The sequence below is a fragment of the Triticum urartu genome, chromosome 6, assembly GCF_003073215.2.
Source record: "Triticum urartu cultivar G1812 chromosome 6, Tu2.1, whole genome shotgun sequence".
Lineage (NCBI taxonomy): Eukaryota > Viridiplantae > Streptophyta > Magnoliopsida > Poales > Poaceae > Triticum > Triticum urartu.
Genome location: NC_053027.1, coordinates 120,160,270 through 120,175,383, shown reverse-complemented (window position 1 = coordinate 120,175,383; position 15,114 = coordinate 120,160,270). Strand labels below are relative to the sequence as shown.

At 47.2% G+C, this 15,114-nt stretch overlaps 2 protein-coding genes across 2 annotated transcripts; one reads left to right on the top strand and one right to left on the bottom strand.

Annotated features, from left to right (window-relative positions):
* Window positions 1-967: 967 nt before the first annotated feature.
* On the top strand, window positions 968-8,118 carry LOC125516560 (ubiquitin receptor RAD23b-like). Its single transcript, XM_048681959.1, has 12 exons — window positions 968-1,317; window positions 3,499-3,660; window positions 4,078-4,116; window positions 4,189-4,253; window positions 4,342-4,386; window positions 5,204-5,381; window positions 5,465-5,593; window positions 5,677-5,742; window positions 6,679-6,726; window positions 6,804-6,913; window positions 7,821-7,902; window positions 8,002-8,118. Exons 1-12 carry the CDS (start codon window positions 1,252-1,254, stop codon window positions 8,113-8,115), a joined length of 1,104 nt encoding a protein of 367 aa, XP_048537916.1. The 5' UTR covers window positions 968-1,251; the 3' UTR covers window positions 8,116-8,118.
* An 887-nt stretch (window positions 8,119-9,005) lies between these two features.
* LOC125516559 (tubby-like protein 4) lies at window positions 9,006-11,189 on the bottom strand. The gene is made up of 8 exons (XM_048681958.1): window positions 10,560-11,189; window positions 10,249-10,425; window positions 10,086-10,141; window positions 9,910-10,012; window positions 9,715-9,804; window positions 9,488-9,583; window positions 9,339-9,406; window positions 9,006-9,241 (listed from the first exon to the last, which is right to left on the bottom strand). The coding sequence occupies exons 1-8, from the start codon at window positions 11,085-11,087 to the stop codon at window positions 9,166-9,168; spliced, it is 1,194 nt and encodes a 397-aa protein (XP_048537915.1). The 5' UTR covers window positions 11,088-11,189; the 3' UTR covers window positions 9,006-9,165.
* Window positions 11,190-15,114: the final 3,925 nt, after the last annotated feature.

Below are 15,114 nucleotides of genomic sequence, written 5' to 3'. Positions count from 1 at the left end.
CGTAAGGGGTGGTGCTTCCCAGGCGAATCCAGGGAAGTGCTTGCCGGGGGTTGGAGCCCCGCGAAGCACTTATCGAGGAGAAGGTGTGGAGTCTGTTCACCTAACGACGAGCCGCCGAGCTCTTAGTTGTGCCAGCCAGAGCGACATCGCTTGCCGGGTGCCATTGTCAAGGCCTAGGTCAACCGCCCTAGGGTACCTCGGTTCCCATTGGGCCGACAGAAGCACCGTTGTGTAGATTAAAAAGGACTAGGTAAAGGATATTAAGGAATGTCTTTGAAAGAGATCACAGATGCATTTATACACCCAATCCACTATCCACTAGGTGGATGTAGATATACTCGTCTACAACCATCGAAACAGAGAACGTAGAACACCAAAGTCGTGTGAAACGTGGAGGTGAAGCTATCGGTCAAAGGAAATTTCAAATGATCGGTTGTGCATGACGAATTTGATAAAATTCATCTGAAATAGCTTCAAACATGAACACAAAATTGAACATTTACGGTCGAAGAAAAGACGAACCGATCACCTAAATGGAACTACAATATCGATGTGCATGTTTTTTTGCGTAGACCTTATTTCGAATTGAAGCACCATTGTGTAGATTTTAGAAGAACTAATAAATGATGAAGGAGATTAGAGAGTTAAACCTCACAATCACATAGTACAACAAGTATTGACCGGCTACATCGCTTGAGCTATCCATATGCGCTCTTTTGCATCGCTCAAGTCTGACTCGTTGGAAACTGCCGAATCAAATGTTCCTAACGGGTGCAGATGGAAAGTGCTTTAAACATCGTGCACATAAGATTTTAATGCAGGCCAGCCTGGCCTGCCAAATGACTGATTTTTGCACCGCGCGGGCTTGGCTGGGCCTTAGGCAGCTGACGAAACGCTCCCTTTGGGCTTCTGCTGGTCGTTTCACTTCCACGGCCCATAAGAAAGAAGACAAATCTTAACTCTGTGAAGAAGACAGCCGCCGCAAACACACACGAGCTGGCCCAGCCACTCGAGGCACTCAGCTAGTAGCGAAGGCGAAGCAGGCGGCGGCGCATCGAGCGACTGCGGCGGCGCGGAGCCAGTGACGGAGGGGGCGAGGGGCAGCGAGGTCGATCCGCGAACTCGACGTGCCGTTATCCGCGGAGGGGTGCGTCAACAGCACATGACCTGCTGAAAACCCTAGCGCGAGCAGCGGAAAGGAAGGGGAGGAAGGAACTCCGATCTCCCGGCCGAGACCACCGCGGCGCCGCCATGAAGCTGACGGTGAAGACTCTCAAGGGCACCCACTTCGAGATCCGGGTCCAGCACAATGACACCGTGAGATTCCCCCCGCCCGCTCCCCTCGTTTAGTTTCAAATCTCCCCGACTTTTTTTTAATTCAAACAGGGCCCGCGTTCTTCGCTGGATGCACAGCTTCACGGCGATTTTGTTTCGGAAGTTCTCTAGCATTTCGATTAATGCAGATGATGTGACGGTGAACTAGATGTTAGGGACATGTAGTTATGCGTTACGGAAGGGATTAGCTTGTTAGATTTGGGTGTGCTACTGCTGATTAGGGGTTATTGCCGAGGTATTGGCCCCTGAATTCGAATGCCGTTTGCACTGCGTCCTCGCATTTACTTCTGAGTGCTCAGGATCGTCTTAGGGGAAGAACAGTGCGGGTGAAGGATGGTGAGCGTGTTGTTGTAGGCAGACTGTTTTAAAAAATATATGGGCAGACGATTTTTGGCAGTATTCCAATGGACATGATTGGTAGACGCATGATGCTGTGGATATGCTGTGCTAATAGCTTGTTCCGGGGGTTGTGGTTTTGGGAGGATGGAAAGCTGGAGTTGGCGAGGATTTAGGTCTGTGGCAATTGACAAGTGATCTTCATGATCCAGGGTTCAGTTTGGGGTCGCAAGGTTGAGTTTCAGGAGTGCCATTGCCATTCTTTCCCATCTGCAGTAACCATGTCCTTTGGACGCCTTGTTATCCACTGTTCTTCCGCACCTGTGTCCCTTTGCCATGAGGAGTGCACTCCTTTCCAAACTGTTTTGTGATCATAGCCTGATAGCTGAATATTTTTTGTCAAGATATACTATCTATGTTCTTTTTGACTTGATGACCTAGGATCTGTGGCCGCAAAGTTTAACTCCCGATAAAACTATATAGGTTTATATAATAAATACATGTGATATTTGCTGTTAATTTATTTTTCAGAGTATTATACTCGATGTATAGTTGTATTTTTTCCGGTTTTGCTAAAACTTTTAGTTTGGTGTCATTCACGTAGTGGACCATCCGATTTTTTGGCATCGTTATTTGTGCAGACCCTGTAAGCGTTCGGCTGTGAGTAAGCTATTTATGTTTTTCTTAGGGTATGTAAGCTATTTATGTGGTGTGACGCACGGCCGGTGCAGCCTTTGCTGGTTGTTAGACATCGGCTGGGGTGCAGCCCAATAGATTTCTGTGCTTTGACTTTTCTGTTGTCGTTTTTTAACGGAACGTGTTGTCGTTATTCGAACGTGAACCAATTAGTATGTGTTTTCTTCTTTTTTTGCATACGTTTTTTGGGGCTTCACTTGTTTCTTGTTTGCCCTACGTTTTGCGTCACTTATTCATGTGCAATTGCTACCGTTGCAGCATAAATGCAATTAATGCGGGCTGTTTCTTTTTATATTTTTACTACTAGTTGCACGTGCGCGAGTTGCACACAATGCATTATGTGTAACTGTAATCATGTTGCAATTGCAAGTATTTTAAGATAGGCTGTAATTGCGAGTTTTCAAGTTTGGCCGTAATTGCAAGTTTTCAAATGGGGTCGCAACTGCAATTATTTTCAGTCGGGTCGCAACTGTAAGATTTCAAATTAGGTTGTAATTGCAAGTTTTCAAGTGGGGTTACAACTGTAAGTTTTTCAAGTTAGGTTGCAACTACAAGTTTTCAAGTGAGATCGCAACTGCAAGTTTTTAGATGAGGTCGCAATTGCTAGTTTTCAAGTCAGGTCGCAACTGCAAGTTTTCAAGTCAGGTCGCAACTGCAAGTTTTCAAGTCAGGTCGCAACTGCACGTTGCAACATTTTTAAAATTTTCCGTCATTTTTTTCTAAAATATTTTTAGGGTTGATTTTTCCTTCCTAATGTGTCTCCTTTTTTCAACCCAAAATCACGTGATGACAAGCCCATGTAGAGAGTCTTTTTTTATCCGCAAAAAAAAAGCCCATGTAGAGAGTCTTTTTTCTTTTTCTTTTGTTGTTTTGAATTACATAGCGGATAGAAATCTAGCCCAACCCAGCAACAAAAGGTGACGAATTGGCCTGCCAATGAAAGCAGGCTAGAATAACAAATAAGTGATGTCAGCTAAGGTGAATGAGACCAAACTATAACTCATCTAAATGAGTTCTAGGCACTTTTTTTTTGTCAAAGTAGCATTTCGAAGACCTTTTAACTATGAATAGTACAAATATTCAGTGGGAGTAATTACTTCAATATCATGCTAACTGTTTGCTTTGAATCAGATTATGGCTGTCAAGAAGAACATTGAAGAGATTCAAGGAAAGGATAGTTATCCATGGGGTCAACAACTGCTGATTCACAACGGCAAGGTTTTGAAGGATGAAAGCACATTGGATGAAAATCAAGTTAGCGAAGATGGATTTCTAGTTGTCATGCTTAGCAAGGTAGGCTGCTTATGCCCTATACAGTATGGATAGTTTCAGTTTTGTCATATGCTATTGGATTATTTTCACTGATTGAATACTTGGTGTAGCAGTTGTAATACTATTTCGCCTTATTTGACGCGCCACAATTTGCTGGCCTCCTGACAGTTATTATTCACTAATGAAGAATATGCCTGAGATACTATTTCACCTTATTTGATGCGCCACAATTTGCTGGCCTCCCGCCATAGTTTATCTATATAGCTCCTTCCTATGTTACAGCTATGCTGTACATTGTCCATTTATATCAACATTACATAAAGTACTTGACACTTACAGCACTATTTTAACATAATTCAAGTTTTTCTTACTTGATGCGTCGGGCTTGTTCTTCTTCTCTTAAAATTAAAAGTATAACTATTTAATTATTTTCTGCAGAGTAAAGCTTCTGCTTCCAGTGGAGCTTCATCTGCCCAGGTAAAATTCTTCTCTTGCGGATGAAAGCACAATAGTAGCAAGCATATGTACTGACACATGAACCATTACTAGCCTTCAAGCACTCCTGTTACCAGTCAAGCACCTCCAGTTGCTCAACCACAAGCTCCTCAGCCCCAGTGAGTCCCTTTCTAGCGTCCTGGTTGCATTTTACTGCATGCACATAGGGTCTTGCTCAAATTAAATGTATGCGTCATCTTTCTGCAGGGTCCCATCAACTACGACTTCTCAGCCTGAAAGACCACCCGCAGAGTATGTTTGAAGTCTGCCAGTTGATATTGCATTAGGGTCTTTTTTACCACTTAAATTTCGTGTTTCTGCTTGTATCCCTCCTGAGGGAAAACCGGTGTTCTTAAATTTCAGAGGCACGTCCTTCTGATGCTTGTTTCAGCTTTAAATCATGCAGTGTTGCATGAATGACCTCATAGCCGCAAAAGTTCATTTTGAAGAGTGACAACAATCACAAGTACCTGCATCAACTAATAGATTGCAGTTTGTGAGAAGTGAAAAGTATATTTTTTAACTTCTCCGTGAACATGTAACATGAGTCAATAGGGTTATAATCAGCAACCTCCTGACTTAAGCACAATGGTCAATGAACATTAACACTAGGTATTAAGTTAGAAGCACTGATCATAACTAGGTGAATTTCTGGAGTGCATGAAAATCAAAAGCCATTGAAACAGCAATTTGCATAGCTGGGTAATGGGAAGTTAGGCCCCAAACTGGAATTTTTGGGATTGCTGTAACTGTATGGATAGTAGCATTGCATGATCCTACAATCTGTCTCGCAGTCTTGGTGGTGTGAATATGAACCAAACCATTTCCCTTTAAATTTACTAGTTTTTTTTTGCGTGAAAAAAAACTAGTAAATTTAAAGGGAAATGGTTTGGTTCATATTCACACCACCAAGACAAAAAAAACTAGTAAATTTAAAGGGAAATGGTTTGGTTCATATTCACACCACCAAGACAAAAAAAAAACTAGTAAATTTAAAGGGAAAAATGGTTTGGTTCATATTCACACCACCAAGACTGCTATGTAAAACTCTTGTTTCGTTTTTTGTTAGGACCCCTTCGAGTACAGTTGATCTTGCAGCATCGGATTTACTGTCAGGAAGCAATCTGGACACAATGATTAACCAGATAATGGAGATGGGGGGTGGCAGCTGGGACAGAGATAAGGTCCAAAGAGCTCTCCGTGCTGCTTATAACAATCCAGAACGGGCCATTGACTATCTGTACTCTGTGCGTATCTCTCCCCATCTGAATTTTTAATTTGGATCAATTTTTTGATGCTATAGTTGATATTTTGTTTTCTCAAACATTAGGGTATTCCAGTGACAGCTGAGGTTGCTGTTCCGGTGGTTGGTCAAGGGGCAAACACCACTGATGCAGCTCCTGGAGAAACCGGCCTCTCTGGAATCCCAAACACAGCACCATTAGATCTTTTCCCACAGGTTTACTTTCCACCTTTGTCTGTGTAGTGCTGGTGCGGTGTTGCTTCTTTGAGTATCTTTTGACTAATTGAATGATGTAACAGGGGGCTTCCCATGCTGGAGGTGCTGCTGGGGGTGGATCACTTGATTTTCTTAGAAATAACCAACAGGTTCTTATCTTTATGTTTTTTCAGTTACTTCTCTCCTTTTGTTTTCTATGATCTTTCTGATAGAGGAAAAAACGTGGTACGGAGCAATGGTGCACATGGGATCAAGCCAACCATTCTGTTTATTACTATCATTGCTCGTCAAACTATTCGATGATCTAATGTACTAGGAACAGAGATGACACGTGTGAAAAATTTACTTAGAATTTGATGTTGTGATGGTAGCCAAGTACTTGTCATGTGAATGCTGGTAGTTTGTCCACTCAAATCTATACTCCATCTCAAATTATAAGGCATACATTAATTTGTTAAGGCAAGGTGTTTACCAAAGTACTATGTCAGTATGTGAGATAAAATTGATGTCATTAGATTTGTATTAAAAAAGTTATGATTGCGATTTTATATATGTAGACAACATTAATTGAGTAACTATTGATCAAAATCTCCTCTTAACAATTCAAAATATGCTAGACATGTAGGGACAGAGGAAGTATCATTTATGCTTAACATTTGACTTGACGAGTTTATGTGGATTACTTGTATAGATATGTTAAGTATGTGGAAAGTAGAATTCTGTGGTAGGAGCATATACCGTGTTCAGTATAATTTGTTCTTTGTACAAGTGAGTGCTGTGGTGGAAGTAGTTATTAGTTGGTCCATCACGCAACGCTGTAGGATACACATGTTTATTGTTACTTGGGATGCTTTTGTGCATAATGTTGGGATAGGAAAGTATTATCCTGCGCGTATCATTACATTTGCATTCCGAACGAATTGTTATTTTCTATGTATATACACTAAAAGTATGCAATGCTCCATTTAGTAGAGTATTAGTGATTAATGTAGTTTGATCGAATGAACCTCCCGTCAGTACCCTACCATGTGGTATTCTAATTTTGAAGTAGTAGTGCATTGCTAATTTGCTATTATGATTTGCAGTTTCAAGCACTTCGGGAAATGGTCCATACAAATCCACAAATTTTACAGGTTTTCTATCAATGGCTTGTTTATGCTATGCTCACCTTCATTCTCTGTCTAAACTTTTTGCCGGTATTTCGCTACAGCCTATGCTCCAGGAATTGAGCAAGCAGAATCCTCAACTTCTGAGGTTGATTCAGGAGAACAATGATGAGTTCCTTCAGTTACTAAATGAGACATTTGAAGGCGGCGATGGGTACGTTTCTTATTTGCTGAATTTATATATTGTCTCATTTAAATATGCTATAGAATTCATGGTACTAATTTTGCTTGCTTAGTTATAAACTGGAATCTCATCAATCTGTTATATCCTTAACTCCCTATTCGCGAGATATAAAAGCTAGCTAGTAAGAAGACTTTCCCTTCTTTTCTGGGAGGGTGAGAACTTGAAAGACTGGCAGAGAAAAGGAAGAAAAGCGGCTATCTGCTCACTGCCACTCGCCAGGTGGTTAGATTTTGTGGCAGGTGGTTTTGCCATCTTGTTTGACTTCATCCTATCTTCTTAACCTATTGTTGTCAATTTTGTTTTGGTTCAGTTCATACCAAAACAGATTGGAGTATCACCAAAGAACTAGCTATGGACAGGGGTGCGTGGAAGCTTGCTATCCATGTGCCAGAGCCATGAGTTGGTCGCGAGATCTTATGGGTTTCACCTCTAGCCTACCCCAACTTGTTTGGGATTAAAGGCGTTGTTGTTGTTGTTATTCAGTTCATACCAGTAAGTGGTAATAATTGTTTTTAGGCTTGTGCTGTTTCAAGTATAGCATATAGTTTTTTTTTCGGGAGCTGCTAATATAGTTTCTGAACATAACATGATAAGCTAGCATAAAGTGGCACCTTAAAGAACTTGTGTGTGTGGTACTTTATGTAAAAAATACTCCCTCCGTCCCAAAATAAGTGTCTCAACCTTAGTACAACTTTACACTAAAGTTAGTACAAAGTTGACACTTATTTTGGGACGGAGGGAGTATCTATTAGCTGCTGCTGCATCCTTTCCCCTGTACTTTGTGCTTTCAACCAATCATGGTGCTTCATTCTCACAATCTTTTCAATTTTAGTAGTCTACATATATCTACTAAATCTTCCTCGTGGGACATTTCCAGGGACTTTTTAGACCAGGCTGACCAGGATGAGATGCCTCATGCTATCAGTGTGACACCAGAAGAGCAAGAGGCAATTGGGAGGGTATGCCTCATAATTACCTTAAATGGCCTCTGGCTGCATAAATACACCATGCATCTCACTTATTCACCTTGGTTGATTGGATTTGTTTTCGCTCTTCAGTTGGAAGCCATGGGGTTTGAGAGAGCACGTGTCATCGAAGCATTCTTTGCCTGCGACAGGAATGAGCAACTCGCTGCAAACTATCTTCTTGAGCATGCTGGCGACGAAGAATAGAGAGAAAAAAAATTAGTTCACATTGGTTGATGGTGACTGTTTTTCTTTGTGGGACCATGACAGTGCTTGTTATGAACATCTGACCCAGATTGATGGTGACTGTTACGAGTGGCTACACAAGTTGAGATGGAGCTAATGCTCGGTTGAACAGATTATCTGTATGCACAACACCTTTAGGTTACTTGCATTCCGAATTTGAAAAAACTTGTAGAATGAGCAAAATTTATTGGGAGCTATCGGAGGAGTGCTGAAATGTTGTTTCCCTTTTGTTGTGTGATCATTGGAACATCAGTTCCGGTGATATGCATCAATGGTAAACATCAGTTCTGATGATATACCGGGCATTGCTAGCTTGGATTATACAAGAAAATCCCAAAACAATCCTGGCCCAAACCTGTTACTGGTTACATTGAGAAAACCTGTTACTGGTTACATTGAGATGACCATGTTGATACGGACATCTAATTTTGCATATACTGCGGCGAGAACCCCTGGTCCAAAACCATCCTGGTTGTAGACGGCAGCCGGTTCTCCTTAGAATCCTGGCAACAGATTGAAGTGGATGGATGCTGCACGAAAGAACGGACGAGTAATAAATACCTATCCTACTCGCTGCTTAGCTGAAATAGCAGCAAGCATCTCCTGCCATCAGTGAGATATGCTGTCCTCCGACCACTCTCTTCATCCTTGGCGCTTTGGCAGTGACAGTAACTGTTTTCCTGGACAAGTACATTGCCGGGCATGACCAGCTCCGGCAGCGCAAGGACGAGTTTTCACAGTCCATCAGTTCATCAAAATCGGTTAGAACATGCGTATTTTCGAACGCAGGGAGTACCACATTGAGAATTCAATTTTGAGGCAAACAAGCATCATCTACAGTGACAGGAGGGTAAGCAGACGAACATTTTGCTCTCTTATGATTCTTCTACTAATTATTTAATCCCTTCTCGAGGCGAGAAGACTACATGTACATAAAAATCGAACAAAGGAAACCATCAGCACAAAAACAACATTCGGGCTAAACAAAACTCTGTCACATCTGCATCTCAGTCACAGCGTGCAGCACAGCTTGGAGTCCATCGACGCCAAGCAAATGCAGAATGCTTGGTAGCCAGTCAAGGGGTATCTGCAAATGAGATATTCGCATCAGAAAATGTTGCTACTAGTTACATACGATCGACGAATGTCGATGATCACTGTAAGGGCGATGATCGATGGCTTACCTGAAATCCATTATGTACTTGGACTTCCCGACCCTACCGAGCTGCAAGATCGTCTGCCTCCCGTTCTCCTGTCGAGCACAAGTTGTCGATATCATGATATGTTGCTCAGTCTGATCTAACCCCATCGAAAGCAGGAGCAGAAATTTTACCTCCAAAGTCATCTGGAAGTTCTTCACTGATGTCTGCACCTTGTATCCCATCCTCCCAACCCTCTCTCTGAAATCTAGTTCGTAGCGCTTCGTCATCTGTTGCAAATGCAGAAAACAAACACACTGCCTTTTAGGTACTGATGAACAAATACATCTCTCAGCTTAACTCCCGATTCTCGACACGTCGATCTGAAGGCTCAATAAGTTTCTTGAGGGAAGCTGCTTACATTGTTGTAGAAAGGTGATCTTGAGCAGAGTTGCTCAGCTCTGCTCCTCTTCTCCTGCCAATCCTTTGGAAGCCCACTGACGTGCTGAATCTGCAGCAACATTTCCACAACTAATGACCATATGACTCACTCGTTGGTTTAAACGAATCCATTCAAGTTCACTAATGAATCTCCCAGTGTTGCAAATGGATTTACCTGAGCAGAACTGTTGGTCCTCAGCTGCATGGACTGGTTCTTGGGGATCCATGCCCTCATGCTTCTGAAACTCCCCGTGAGCGTAGTAATAGTAGGGGCAAACCTGCAGAAATCAAAAATTGGTCAAGAAATCCATACAATTCATGGACATGTCACGCACGGAGATTGAATCTTACGCGATGACGCCAAGAAGCCGCTTGGACTGGCTCTTAAGCTCATCGACCCGGTCCCCCTACATCGGCGACCATTAATACTCATCATTGGTTCATGTCCACCATGGTAATCAGTCTCGAATCCAGGAGAGCGACATGAAGAATCAGGAAGGGGAACGTCATGTACCTGGCCCCAAATCTGGTACTTGGATCCAACAAGATTGGCACCCATAGTCCCGAGGAAGTTCTTGTCGGAGCTGCAGAAGACGCCGTCCTGGTTCTGCGCCACGATGAACTCCGACCTCCCTCTCCTCCTCCGGTGCCGGGCCACCGCCAGCTTCCGGTCCTGCCGCCCCTGCCCCTCCTGCAATCGCACAACAGAGAGACGGGCACGAATCCTTATGGCACTAATCTCAGCAACTAATCACACTACTCTCCCCCGGATTTTGAAAATTTGAAGCCGAGGAAGCGAAGGGGGGAGGACGGGGATTAGCTCACGTTGGTGTAGAGCGAGTAGAGCGCCACGCCTCTGGCCCCGGTGGCCTTCTCCCTGACGACGACGCAGGTGCACCTCCCGACGTCGAGCGGCAGCGGGCGGCACAGCAGCGCCCTGTTGGGCAGCGTGGCCCAGGACGCGGCCGGCGCCGCCTCGTTGTCGGAGAGGTCCCACGCCTCGTAGGACGACGACGCCGGCGGTGGTGGCGGCGGCAGCAGCTCCCTCCCCCTCGGCCCGACGAACACGGGCAGCCCCGCCGCCGTCGCGGTCGCGGTCGCCGACGGCGCCTCCTCGCCCTCCATGCGGGCCTGCAGCGACGACGGCTTCAGCGGCGCCGCCTTCGCGGCAGCAGGCGTCGTCGCCCTCTTCTCCTCCTTGCCGGGGCCGAGATTGGCCGCGCCCAGGTTCTCCTTCTCGGCGGAGACCGCCGGCGCGCGTGGCCGCGCGCCGGCGGTGGCCGCAGGCGTGTCTGCGGCCGCGTTGCAGCTGAGGGGGGCCAGCGGCTCCCTCTTGGGCGGCGTGGCTGCCATTGGTGCGTGCGCGAGGGGAGGTTGACGGGGGTTTCGTGGTGCGAGGCTGCCTGTGCCTGGTGCTTAATCTATGGACCAAATGGCGGTGTGGTGGAGGTTTGGAGGTTTGGAGGGACGATTTAAATTTGAAACGCTCTGATGAGTGGCGAGTGCCAACGGTCGCCGTCTCGGGAGCAGAGCTGGACCCTTTCTCTGTGGTGGCGACGTGATTTGCTTTTTGGACTTTGTTGGAATTTTGCTCTTGGACTTGCCCACTTGAGATAGACCGTGACCGAGTTTGAAAAACACTTCGCGTTGCTGATGGTGGTTTGGAGGGTGATTTAAATGAGCCGCTGCTGCTGCTGCTCTGCTTGCTTTTCGCTTGCGTTGCATGCAGTTTTTGGCAGGAAACAGGAGGCGATCAGTGGAAATAAATGAGGAAGCGTCGGGAGGGATACGAGGCGGGCTGGACAGATGGAGAGCAAGCGGGACCGTAACGTTGACGCTTCATGGCTGACGACAGCTTTTACTCCCAAGTGCCAGCTTGCATATGTGTCAGTACTCTAAACTCTAAAGCTACATATTTTTAGATCCTAAGCTGCATTCTTTAAATGGGGAGGTACGAGCAGGCCACCTTTGGAAGCAGCACCGTGCCCGCCTTGTTTGTTCAATCTTCCGTATCACCACTAGCAACTTGTTTGAAACTTTTAAATTCATCCAAAGGCCAAAGTTCAAACATACTACAGTAGATGTGTACTTTACTTTGTTCGAACTTCAACATTATCATGCCCAATTGATGCGTGTTTGTGCCTTAGTGGTGGCCGGTGACAAGCGGTGTCCTACGTCTACACGAGACATATATTCCCTCCATTTCAAAATATAGTGCGCCCGCGCTTCCCGAGATCCAACTTTGATCATAAATTTAACCAACGAGACCAACTGCGGCGGGAGAAAAAATTATATAATTGAAAACTTCTTTCGAATACGAATTCACTGATATAATTTTTGCTCCCGCCGCAATCGGTCTTGATAGTTGAATTTACGGTCAAAATTGAAGCACGTGGATAAAGAAAGCACTACATTGTAGAATAAAGGGAGTATTTGGGACGAAGGACGAGTTGATTTCTGTCAATCCATCGGCGCATCAAACTATTGGCGACCGATTCGGCCGCCAACATCTCGCCCAGGAATTGGCTACCGAATGAACTAGAAAGAACCAATGGGCCTTGGCGAACCAAATATTTGGAGCCCGGCCAAACAACCCCGATATCATGTGCTTCGAGAAATGAAGTTTTCACTCCATAAGTTTCACAAGGGTTCAAGCTTCTTTTTGCAAGGAGTGCTAACACTGATGTGATGATGTCCATCTATGGGCAAGAGAGTTTCTGAGTCTAGATGCTTATGTAAGAGTATCTCTATCCGCGTCCCCAACAGCCCCCCAAGCATTTTCTCTTGTCGCCGGCGGCCGAAAATCGGCCTTGTCACGCCCAGGAGCCCGTTTTTCGCTGGTTTGGATTGAAACTGATGCCGGCGGACCCAGACTGAACCCGGCGCGCCAGGGGGCGCTGGGGAACGCGTTTTTCACGCGAACGGTGATGGGCCCGCTGCGTCAGCGAGACGTCGCTTCGTCGTCCTCATCGCCTCGGTTCCCGCGGAAATTAATGCGAAGGCTGGCCAAGGCTGCTGCGCTGCCACGCCGGTCAGCCTCCATTGATGCCTCACGGGCGGTGCAGTGAAGGCGCCACCTCCCGGCTGCTCCCGCCACGCGTCGCCCGGCATGCAGGCTCTCGCCGCCTGGTCGTGGTTATAAAAGCCGATCCCCCGCCGGTGAACGCCACAGTTGCCACACTTCACCTGCATCGCCACACAAAGCAGCACACTCCTCCTTCCCATCGACGAGCAAATGGCTGAGAGGTTCCCAGGCGACGGCGAACGGCTTCGGCTGCCGCCATCTCCAAGAGCCGGAGGCGCGCCTCCTCTACGAGGCCGAGTATCCGGCGCCCCCAAACATGCGTGTGCCGGGGGCGTGGAGGCTGAGAGCCGGCGACGTCCCGGTGCCTCCAGTGCCCGAAGGGGTGGCACGGTGGGCCGAGATCGCCCGCATCCGCTCATCCCTGGCGGAGGAGCAGCGGAACGAGTCGAGGTACGCCGCCGACAGCGAAACGCTGTGGACGATGTACTTCGAGCGCCGACGCCAAGAGCAGACCGCCTTCGCCAACGACATCATCCTCGCGGCCGCCTCAGTGCCGACGGGCAGCGCGAGTGGTGGGGCGTGTCAGTCCACACCCTCGAGGTCGTCCTCGACCACATCGAGATCGGCAACGTGCCGTGCCTCGAGTATCCGCCGCAGCCGTCCTTCTCTCGCTGCCGTGGCAGTTCCTGGACGTCGCGGCGAATGGAGTCGGGGACGTCCTCGTCGTCGGGCTCCGGCTCGCTCTCCTCCGGCTCGTCGGCGCTCCGCCTCGTCAAGCCGGAGCCGGAGGAGACGCCGCTCCGGCATCGCACCCACAGCGGCACCCTCATCATCAACAAGGGTGCCCGCCCCTCCCCGCGCTCCGTCCGCCTGGTCCGGCCGAAGCCCGAGCCGGGCCTGCTCCTCGTGAAGCCGGAACACGTCGGCATGGTGGCCCCCGACGACGAGGCCGCCCTAAAATGGGCGAAGAAGGACTACGACCGCGAGCAGGTGTGCCGCCAGCGCCGGGCATATGCGGAGCTCCACGCCCGGCGCCACGGGCACGAGGAGGGCGGCTTCATCGTCCTCGACAGCGACGAGGAGGACGAGGCAGGGCCGTCCAGCGCCACACCGTGCGTCGGCGACCCTGGCGAGGGGTGCAGCAGAGACGGCGGCGGTTTCGGCGAGGCGCACGACGACGGCGACTACATCCGTTTCTACAGACTTCTCAGCATGTAGATGGAGTGCGGTGGCCGCGGCGCAGTAGGACTAGGTGTAGTTTGCATGTTTTAGCTGTTTTTGTACAAATTTCAATGAAGTTTTGCCGAGTTTGTGCCAGTTTCGTCGAGGTTATACAATTTTGTATGAAAATATCGCCAAGTTCGTGTGATTTTGGTGGCGACCTGGGGGCGTCGACTGGGCACACAATCGTCCCCACGCGTCAAGCAAGCACCGGTTCATCCCCAGGCGGCTCTTTTTCAATGGGTCCTGTTGCAGAAAATTAGTTGTGGGAGGTGTTTTAATTTTTGCAACAAGGGTCTTGTTGCAGAAAATTAGATGCAATGGAAGATGTTGTTGCATTTTTTGCAACAAGGATCTTGTTGCAGAAAATTAGACGCGTGAAAGATGTTGCAGAAAATTAGACGCATGAAAAATGTTGTTGCAGAAAATTAGACGCGGCGGGAGATGTTGTTGCATTTTTTTCTAAGGGTCTTGTTGCAGAAAACTAAAGAAGAAGAGGTTTTGCAACATGAGTCTTGTTGTGGAAAATTGTACAAGATGAAGTTTCACAACAAAGGTCTTGTTGCAGGAAATCAGAGAAGACCAGATCTTGCAACAAGAACATTGTTATAGGAAATGTTCTTGTTGCGAAACCGCACGGGGCGTAGATCTGTCGAGGGCCGGGGGCAAGAGTGCTATTGTTTCTGCAACAGAGCGGTTGTTGCGGGAAATAACTATTGGGCATGCAGGGCACGGGAAGTAGATCGGGCAGCTATCAGGTCGGGCATCCAACGGCCGTCAAGGCGACAGATAAAATCAAAAAATCGGCCGGCGGACTCGCAGCGTCGCCCTTTATGACACATAACCCTTCGCCTTCTCTTCTTCTTGATGCGTGCCCCAGTGGGACCACCGACTGCTTTTCCCCTCATAGCTTGATCTCAAGTTCTTCTCGGGTCCTCGTCCACACATTCTGCCATGACCTTCTTCTTCCCCGTGCAAACTTCATTCAATTTTTTCTCCCAACACTACATCGCTGCGTTGTGTTGCCGCTCACCACCGCACGTCACCTTTGGAAAAAGTTTCTGCAACAACGGTGTTGTTGCGGAAGGACGGCAGCGAACGACGGCTATACCAGTGCGCGAACTGGTGGGAGAT